At 41.3% G+C, this 10,319-nt stretch overlaps 1 protein-coding gene and 1 long non-coding RNA gene across 2 annotated transcripts; one reads left to right on the top strand and one right to left on the bottom strand.

The window, feature by feature from the left end:
• Nucleotides 1-4,787: 4,787 nt before the first annotated feature.
• On the bottom strand, nucleotides 4,788-7,551 carry LOC138357691 (uncharacterized). Its single transcript, XR_011225114.1, has 2 exons — nucleotides 7,451-7,551; nucleotides 4,788-4,865 (listed from the first exon to the last, which is right to left on the bottom strand). It is a non-coding gene; the product is annotated as an uncharacterized lncRNA (long non-coding RNA).
• A 695-nt stretch (nucleotides 7,552-8,246) lies between these two features.
• Nucleotides 8,247-9,634, top strand: LOC138357712 (circumsporozoite protein-like). Its single transcript, XM_069314701.1, has 4 exons — nucleotides 8,247-8,294; nucleotides 8,459-8,805; nucleotides 8,858-9,090; nucleotides 9,192-9,634. The coding sequence occupies exons 1-4, from the start codon at nucleotides 8,247-8,249 to the stop codon at nucleotides 9,632-9,634; spliced, it is 1,071 nt and encodes a 356-aa protein (XP_069170802.1).
• Nucleotides 9,635-10,319: the final 685 nt, after the last annotated feature.

The raw sequence follows: 10,319 nt of genomic DNA, 5'->3' as shown, positions 1-10,319 counted from the left end.
AAGGATTGCGATGTTGTATACCTTGACTTTAGCAAAGCTTTTGATACAGTGCCACATGAAAGACTGATTAAAAAAATAGAGTCTCATGGTATTGGGGGTGCTATATTAAGCTGGATTAGGGCATGGCTATACCAAAGGAAACAGAGAGTTAGTATAAATGGAATCAAGTCAGAGTGGGAAAATGTTGTAAGTGGAGTGCCTCAAGGCTCTGTCCTGGGACCTCTGTTGTTTATAATATATATAAATGATTTAGATTCAGGTTTGAGTAGCAACATTTGCAAATTTGCCGATGATACGAAAATCGGTAGGGAAATTAATTCGGAGGAGGACTCACTATCACTTCAAGTTGATCAAGATAGGGTTTGGAAATGGTCAAAGGATTGGCAGATGCAGTTTAATGCTGATAAATGTAAAGTTCTGAGGTTAGGTAATGATGATAGAGTTACAAGATACGAGCTAGATGGTGTTGTGATTGCGAAGTCGGATTGCGAAAGGGATCTGGGAGTTATGATTAGTAAGAATTTAAAACAAAAGGATCAATGCATAAATGTTCGTAATAAGGCAAATCGGACACTTGGATTTATTAATCGCAGCGTTAGTAACAAGACACCTGGTGTGGTTCTCAAGCTATATCTTGCTCTAGTTAGGCCCCATTTAGATTATGCAGTTCAGTTTTGGTCGCCATATTATAGAATGGATATAAATTCACTTAAGAACATAAGAACATAAGAACAAAGGTAACTGCAGAAGGCCTATTGGCCCATACGAGGCAGCTCCTATTCTATAAACACCCAATCCCACTCATATACTTGTCCAACCCGTGCTTGAAACAATCGAGGGACACCACCTCCAAAATGTTACGCGGCAATTGGTTCCACAAATCAACAACCCTGTTACTGAACCAGTATTTACCCAAGTCTTTCCTAAATCTAAACTTATCCAATTTATACCCATTGTTTCGTGTTCTGTCCTGTGTTGATACTTTTAATACCCTATTAATATCCCCCCGGTTTTGTCCATTCATCCACTTGTAAACCTCTATCATGTCACCCCTAACTCTTTGCCTTTCCAGTGAATGCAACTTAAGCTTTGTTAATCTCTCTTCATATGAAAGACCTCCAACCTGGGGAACCAACCCAGTCATCCCACGCTGGACACGTTCAAGTGAACCCACATCCACTCTATAATATGGCGACCAAAACTGAACTGCATAATCTAAATGGGGCCCAACCAGAGCAAGATATAGCTTGAGAACCACACCAGGCGTCCCGCCACCAACGCTGCGATTAACAAATCCAAGTGTCCGACCCGCCCCACCACGAACATTTATGCATTGATCCTTTTGCCCCAAATTCTTACCAATCACAACTCCCAGATCCTCCCCGCAATCCGACTTCGCAACCCCAACACCATCCAGCTCGCATCCCGCAACTCTATCATCACCACCCAACCTCAGAACTCCACACCCATCAGCACTAAACTGCATCTGCCAATCCCTTGACCATTCCAAAACCCCATCCAGATCAACCCGAAGCGATAGTGAGTCCTCCTCCGAATTAATTTCCCCACCGACCCTCGTATCATCGGCAAACTTGCAAATGTTGCCACTCAAACCTGAATCCAAATCATTTATATATATTATAAACAACAGAGGTCCCAGGACAGAGCCTTGAGGCACTCCACTTACAACATTTTCCCACTCTGACTTGATTCCATTTATACTAACTCTCTGTTTCCTTTGGTATAGCCATGCCCTAATCCAGCTTAATATAGCACCCCAATACCATGAGACTCTATCTTTTTAATCAGTCTTTCATGTGGCACTGTATCAAAAGCTTTGCTAAAGTCAAGGTATACAACATCACAATCCTTACCACTATCAACTGCCTTAACAATGCTAGAATAAAAAGATAACAAATTTGTTAAACATGAACGGCCATTTATAAAACCATGTTGCGACTCAATTATTAATTTATGTTTTTCAAGATGAAGACGAATTTTATTTGCTATTATAGATTCGAGTAACTTTCCCACAATAGACGTTAGGCTAATTGGTCGATAGTTAGACGCAAGTGATCTATCTCCTTTCTTAAAAACTGGTATCACATTAGCAACTTTCCAAAACTCTGGCACTCTGCCTGACTCTATTGATTTATTAAATATGGTTGACAGTGGGTCACAAAGCTCCTCTTTGCATTCTTTAAGCACCCTGGCAAACACTTCATCCGGCCCTGGGGATTTGTTTGGTTTGAGTTTTACTATTTGTTTAAGAACATCCTCCCTGGTAACTGCTAAACTTGAACGTGTCCAGCGTAGGATGACTAAGTTAATTCCCCAAATTAGAAATCTTTCATATGAAGAAAGATTAACAAAGCTTAAGTTGCATTCACTGGAAAGGCGAAGAGTTAGGGGTGACATGATAGAGGTTTACAAGTGGATGAATGGACATAACCGGGGGGATATTAATAGGGTATTAAAAGTATCAACACAGGACAGAACACGAAACAATGGGTATAAATTGGATAAGTTTAGATTTAGGAAAGACTTGGGTAAATACTGGTTCAGTAACAGGGTTGTTGATTTGTGGAACCAATTGCCGCGTAACATTGTGGAGGTGGGGTCCCTCGATTGTTTCAAGCACGGGTTGGACAAGTATATGAGTGGGATTGGGTGGTTATAGAATAGGAGCTGCCTCGTATGGGCCAACAGGCCTTCTGCAGTTGCCTTTGTTCTTATGTTCTTATGTTCTTATGTTCGTAATAAGGCAAATCGGACACTTGGATTTATTAATCGCAGCGTTAGTAACAAGACACCTGGTGTGGTTCTCAAGCTATATCTTGCTCTAGTTAGGCCCCATTTAGATTATGCAGTTCAGTTTTGGTCGCCATATTATAGAATGGATATAAATTCACTTGAACGTGTCCAGCGTAGGATGGCTAAGTTAATTCCCCAAATTAGAAATCTTTCATATGAAGAAAGATTAACAAAGCTTAAGTTGCATTCACTGGAAAGGCGAAGAGTTAGGGGTGACATGATAGAGGTTTACAAGTGGATGAATGGACATAACCGGGGGGATATTAATAGGGTATTAAAAGTATCAACACAGGACAGAACACGAAACAATGGGTATAAATTGGATAAGTTTAGATTTAGGAAAGACTTGGGTAAATACTGGTTCAGTAACAGGGTTGTTGATTTGTGGAACCAATTGCCGCGTAACATTGTGGAGGTGGGGTCCCTCGATTGTTTCAAGCACGGGTTGGACAAGTATATGAGTGGGATTGGGTGGTTATAGAATGGGAGCTGCCTCGTGTGGGCCAATAGGCCTTCTGCAGTTACCTTTGTTCTTATGTTCTTATGTTCTTAATACCCTATTAATATCCCCCCGGTTATGTCCATTCATCCACTTGTAAACCTCTATCATGTCACCCCTAACTCTTCGCCTTTCCAGTGAATGCAACTTAAGCTTTGTTAATCTTTCTTCATATGAAAGATTTCTAATTTGGGGAATTAACTTAGTCATCCTACGCTGGACACGTTCAAGTGAATTTATATCCATTCTATAATATGGCGACCAAAACTGAACTGCATAATCTAAATGGGGCCTAACTAGAGCAAGATATAGCTTGAGAACCACACCAGGTGTCTTGTTACTAACGCTGCGATTAATAAATCCAAGTGTCCGATTTGCCTTATTACGAACATTTATGCATTGATCCTTTTGTTTTAAATTCTTACTAATCATAACTCCCAGATCCCTTTCGCAATTCGACTTCGCAATCTCAACACCATCTAGCTCGTATCTTGTAACCCTATCATCATTACCTAACGTCAGAACTTTACATTTATCAGCATTAAACTGCATCTGCCAATCCTTCGACCATTTTAAAACCCTATCTAGATCAACTTGAAGTGATAGTGAGTCCTCCTCCGAATTAATTTCCCTACCGATTTTCGTATCATCGGCAAATTTGCAAATGTTGCTACTCAAACCTGAATCTAAATCATTTATATATATTATAAACAACAGAGGTCCCAGGACAGAGCCCTGAGGCACCCCACTAACAACATTTTCCCACTCTGACTTGACTCCAATTATACTAACTCTCTGTTTCCTTTGGTATAGCCATGCCCTAATCCAGCTTAATATAGCACCCCCAATAGCATGAGACTCTAACTTTTTAATCAGTCTTTCATGTGGCACTGTATCAAAAGCTTTGCTAAAGTCAAGGTACACAACATCGCAATCCTTACCACTATCAACTGCCTCAACAATGCTAGAATAAAAAGATAACAAATTTGTTAAACATGAACGGCCATTTATAAAACTATGTTGCGACTCAATTATTAATTTATGTTTTTCAAGATGAAGACGAATTTTATTTGCAATTATAGATTCGAGTAACTTTCCCACAATAGACGTTAGGCTAATTGGTCGATAGTTAGACGCAAGTGATCTATCTCCTTTCTTAAAAACTGGTATCACATTAGCAACTTTTCAAAACTCTGGCACTCTGCCTGACTCTATTGATTTATTAAATATGGTTGACAGTGGGTCACAAAGCTCCTCTTTGCATTCTTTAAGCACCCTGGCAAACACTTCATCCTGGGGATTTGTTTGGTTATTTAGGAAAGACTTGGGTAAATACTGGTTCAGTAACAGGGTTGTTGATTTGTGGAACCAATTGCCGCGTAACATTGTGGAGGTGGGGTCCCTCGATTGTTTCAAGCATGGGTTGGACATGTATATGAGTGGGATTGGGTGGTTATAAATAGGAGCTGCCTCGTATGGTGGTGGTGCATGGCCGTTCTTAGTTGGTGGAGCGATTTGTCTGGTTAATTCCGATAACGAACGAGACTCTGGCCTAAGAACATAAGAACATAAGAACAAAGGTAACTGCAGAAGGCCTATTGGCCCATACGAGGCAGCTCCTATTCTATAACCACCCAATCCCACTCATATACTTGTCCAACCCGTGCTTGAAACAATCGAGGGACCCCACCTCCACAATGTTACGCGGCAATTGGTTCCACAAATCAACAACCCTGTTACTGAACCAGTATTTACCCAAGTCTTTCCTAAATCTAAACTTATCCAATTTATATCCATTGTTTCGTGTTCTGTCCTGTGTTGATACTTTTAATACCCTATTAATATCCCCCCGGTTATGTCCATTCATCCACTTGTAAACCTCTATCATGTCACCCCTAACTCTTCGCCTTTCCAGTGAATGCAACTTAAGCTTTGTTAATCTTTCTTCATATGAAAGATTTCTAATTTGGGGAATTAACTTAGTCATCCTACGCTGGACACGTTCAAGTGAATTTATATCCATTCTATAATATGGCGACCAAAACTGAACTGCATAATCTAAATGGGGCCTAACTAGAGCAAGATATAGCTTGAGAACCACACCAGGTGTCTTGTTACTAACGCTGCGATTAATAAATCCAAGTGTCCGATTTGCCTTATTACGAACATTTATGCATTGATCCTTTTGTTTTAAATTCTTACTAATCATAACTCCCAGATCCCTTTCGCAATCCGACTTCGCAATCACAACACCATCTAGCTCGTATCTTGTAACTCTATCATCATTACCTAACCTCAGAACTTTACATTTATCAGCATTAAACTGCATCTGCCAATCCTTTGACCATTTCAAAACCCTATCTAGATCAACTTGAAGTGATAGTGAGTCCTCCTCCGAATTAATTTCCCTACCGATTTTCGTATCATCGGCAAATTTGCAAATGTTGCTACTCAAACCTGAATCTAAATCATTTATATATATTATAAACAACAGAGGTCCCAGGACAGAGCCTTGAGGCACTCCACTTACAACATTTTCCCACTCTGACTTGATTCCATTTATACTAACTCTCTGTTTCCTTTGGTATAGCCATGCCCTAATCCAGCTTAATATAGCACCCCCAATACCATGAGACTCTATTTTTTTAATCAGTCTTTCATGTGGCACTGTATCAAAAGCTTTGCTAAAGTCAAGGTATACAACATCGCAATCCTTACCACTATCAACTGCCTCAACAATGCTAGAATAAAAAGATAACAAATTTGTTAAACATGAACGGCCATTTATAAAACCATGTTGCGACTCAATTATTAATTTATGTTTTTCAAGATGAAGACGAATTTTATTTGCTATTATAGATTCGAGTAACTTTCCCACAATAGACGTTAGGCTAATTGGTCGATAGTTAGACGCAAGTGATCTATCTCCTTTCTTAAAAACTGGTATCACATTAGCAACTTTCCAAAACTCTGGCACTCTGCCTGACTCTATTGATTTATTAAATATGGTTGACAGTGGGTCACAAAGCTCCTCTTTGCATTCTTTAAGCACCCTAGCAAACACTTCATCCGGCCCTGGGGATTTGTTTGGTTTGAGTTTTACTATTTGTTTAAGAACATCCTCCCTGGTAACTGCTAAACTCGTCAACCTGTCCTCGTCCCCACCCACATAGACTTGTTCGGCTGAAGGCATATTGTGAAGTTCCTCTTTAGTAAATACAGATACAAAATATTTATTAAAAATACTACTCATCTCTTCATCACTATCTGTTATTTGACCTGTCTCAGTTTTTAATGGACCTATCCTTTCCCTAGTCTTAGTACGATATAACTGAAAAAACCCTTTAGGATTTGTCTTTGCTTGCCCTGCTATGCGAACTTCATAGTTTCTTTTTGCTTTCCTTATCTCTTTTTTAACATTTCTAACCAGTTGTACGAATTCCTGTTCAAAAGTGACCTCCCCATTTTTAATCCTTTTGTACCAAGCTCTCTTTTTACCTATAAGGTTCTTCAAATTCTTTGTTATCCACTTTGGGTCATTAGTATACGATCTATTCAATTTGTATGGTATACTACGTTCCTGTGCTTTGTTTAGAATATTCTTAAATAAGTTATATATTGAATCCACATCTAAATCCCCATTTAAGTCACCTATCGCTGGGTTCATGTCTCGCTCCAAGACCGGCCCACACCCCATACCCAAGCTTTTCCAATCAATTTGACCCAAAAAATTTCTTAGGCTATTAAAATCAGCTTTTCGAAAATCTGGCACTTTAACAGAATTTTCTCCTACTGGTCTATTCCATTCTATGCTAAATCTGATTTCTTTGTGATCACTGCTCCCTAGCTCACTCCCTATTTCGATGTCATTAATTTGCGTTTCCCTGTTAGTTAACACTAAATCTAAAATATTATTTTCCCGTGTTGGTTCCTTAATGTGTTGCGTAAGAAAGCAATCGTCAATTAATTCTAGAAAATCTTCTGCTTCACTATTCCCTGTTTTGTTCAACCAGTTTATTCCGCTAAAATTAAAGTCACCCATTACATAAATACTGTTAGATCTAGATGCTCTAGATATTTCATCCCATAGATGCTTTGCTTCCATTCTGTCTAAATTTGGTGGCCTATATATTACGCCTATTAACTAGTCGACGGATCTCCAGCAATTGGTGTCCAGTTCGCAACTTCTTCTTAGAGGGATTAGCGGCAATTCTAGCCGCACGAGATTGAGCAATAATCAATCAGGCCTTCTGCAGTTGCCTTTGTTCTTATGTTCATACGAAGAAAGATTAACAAAGCTTAAGTTGCATTCACTGGAAAGGCGAAGAGTTAGGGGTGACATGATAGAGGTTTACAAGTGGATGAATGGACATAACAGGGGGGATATTAATAGGGTATTAAAAATATCAACACAAGACAGAACACGAAACAATTTGTATAAATTGGATAAGTTTAGATTTAGGAAAGACTTGGGTAAATACTGGTTCAGTAACAGGGTTGCTGATTTGTGGAACCAATTGCCGCGTAACGTGGTGGAGGTGGGGTCGCTCGATTGTTTCAAGCGCGGGTTGGACAAGTATATGAGTGGGATTGGGGGGTTATAGAATAGGAGCTGCCTCGTATGGGCCAATAGGCCTTCTGCAGTTACCTTTGTTCTTATGGTCAGGTCTGTGATGTTGTGTGGACTGTGATTTATCAATTTATACCCATTGTTTCGTGTTCTGCCTTGTGTTGATACTTTTAATACCCTATTAATATCCCCCCGGTTATGTCCATTCATCCACTTGTAAACCTCTATCATGTCACCCCTAACTCTTCGCCTTTCCAGTGAATGCAACTTAAGCTTTGTTAATCTTTCTTCATATGAAAGATTAATAGGAGGTCTTGGGGGTCGTGGAGCGTGTCTTGGGGTGTTGTAGGGTGTCTACGGGTCATGTTGGGTGTCTTGGGGGTCGTGGAGGGTGTCTTTGGGTCCTGTAGGGTGCCTTGGGGTCGTGGAGGGTGTCTTGGGGTCGTGTAGGGTGTCTTGGGGGTCGTGGAGGGTGTCTTGGGGTCCTGTAGGGTGTCTTGGGGTCCTGTAGGGTGTCTTGGGGGTCGTGTAGGGTGTCTTGGGTTCATGTCTAGGTGTTTTACAGGCCTTTGCAGGTCACCAAGCTGCTGACGAATAAGCTGTTAACTAAGCAGCTGGTGAAGAAGCTGTCAACCAAGCAGCTGGTGAAGCTGTTAACCAAGCAGCTGATGAAGAAGCTGTCAACCAAGCAGCTGATGAAGAAGCTGTTAACCAAGCAGCTGATGAAGAAGCTGTTAACTAAGCAGCTGATGAAGAAGCTGTTAACTAAGCAGCTGATGAAGAAGCTGTCAACCAAGCAGCTGATGAAGAAGCTGTTAACCAAGCAGCTGATGAAGAAGCTGTCAACCAAGCAGCTGATGAAGAAGCTGTTAACCAAGCAGCTGATGAAGAAGCTGTTAACTAAGCAGCTGATGAAGAAGCTGTTAACTAAGCAGCTGATGAAGAAGCTGTTAACTAAGCAGCTGATGAAGAAGCTGTTATATAATAGCTGATGAAGAAGCTGTCAACCAAGCAGCTGATGAAGAAGCTGTTAACCAAGCAGCTGATGAAGAAGCTGTTAACCAAGCAGCTGATGAAGAAGCTGTCAACCAAGCAGCTGATGAAGAAGCTGTTAACCAAGCAGCTGATGAAGAAGTTGTTAACCAAGCAGCTGATGAAGAAGTTGTTAACCAAGCAGCTGGCGAAGAAGCTGTTAACCAAGCAGCTGGTGAAGCTGTTAACCAAGCAGCTGATGAAGAAGCTGTCAACCAAGCAGCTGATGAAGAAGCTGTTATATAATAGCTGATGAAGAAGCTGTTAACCAAGCAGCTGATGAAGAAGTTGTTAACCAAGCAGCTGATGAAGAAGTTGTTAACCAAGCAGCTGATGAAGAAGTTGTTAACCAAGCAGCTGATGAAGAAGATGTTAACCAAGCAGCTGATGAAGAAGCTGTTAACCAAGCAGCTGATGAAGAAGCTGTTAACCAAGCAGCTGATGAAGAAGCTGTTAACCAAGCAGCTGGTGAAGAAGCTGTCAACCAAGCAGCTGGTGAAGCTGTTAACCAAGCAGCTGATGAAGAAGCTGTCAACCAAGCAGCTGGTGAAGCTGTTAACCAAGCAGCTGGTGAAGCTGTTAACCAAGCAGCTGATGAAGAAGCTGTCAACCAAGCAGCTGGTGAAGCTGTTAACCAAGCAGCTGATGAAGAAGCTGTCAACCAAGCAGCTGATGAAGAAGTTGTTAACCAAGCAGCTGATGAAGAAGTTGTTAACTAAGCAGCTGATGAAGAAGTTGTTAACCAAGCAGCTGATGAAGAAGTTGTTAACCAAGCAGCTGATGAAGAAGCTGTTAACCAAGCAGCTGATGAAGAAGCTGTTAACCAAGCAGCTGATGAAGAAGCTGTTAACCAAGCAGCTGATGAAGAAGTTGTTAACCAAGCAGCTGGCGAAGAAGCTGTTAACCAAGCAGCTGATGAATAAGCTGTCAACCAAGCAGCTGGTGAAGCTGTTAACCAAACCGACCCATCTTACAAGTTTCATATCTTGATGGGAGGCTGTACTGGTTGATAGGAGGCTGTACAGGTTGATGGGAGGCTGTACTGGTTGATGGGAGGCTGTACAGGTTGATGGGAGGCTGTACTGGTTGATGGGAGGCTGTACTGGTTGATGGGAGGCTGTACTGGTTGATGGGAGGCTGTACAGGTTGATGGGAGGCTGTACTGGTTGATGGGAGGCTGTACTGGTTGATGGGAGGCTGTACAGGTTGATGGGAGGCTGTACAGGTTGATGGGAGGCTGTACAGGTTGATGGGAGGCTGTACTGGTTGATGGGAGGCTGTACTGGTTGATGGGAGGCTGTACAGGTTGATGGGAGGCTGTACTGGTTGATGGGAGGCTGTACTGGTTGATGGGAGGCTGTACTGGTTGATGGGAGGCTGTACAGGTTGATGGGAGGCTGTACT

Source organism: Procambarus clarkii, chromosome 79, assembly GCF_040958095.1.
Source record: "Procambarus clarkii isolate CNS0578487 chromosome 79, FALCON_Pclarkii_2.0, whole genome shotgun sequence".
NCBI classification, from domain to species: Eukaryota; Metazoa; Arthropoda; class Malacostraca; order Decapoda; family Cambaridae; genus Procambarus; species Procambarus clarkii.
The sequence above is the reverse complement of the archived record's forward strand: the minus strand, read 5'-3'. Positions and strand labels throughout refer to the sequence as shown.

Excerpts from the sequence above, each read along its gene's own strand:
- LOC138357712 (XM_069314701.1), top strand. The coding sequence starts at position 8,247 with ATGTTGGGTGTCTTGGGGGTCGTGGAGGGTGTCTTTGGGTCCTGTAGG. Across the intron at positions 8,295-8,458 it reads GTGTCTTTGGGTCCTGTAGG|GTCACCAAGCTGCTGACGAA; the intron begins GTGCCTTGGGGT and ends AGGCCTTTGCAG. Across the intron at positions 9,091-9,191 it reads AGCTGTTAACCAAGCAGCTG|CTGATGAAGAAGTTGTTAAC; the intron begins GTGAAGCTGTTA and ends TTAACCAAGCAG.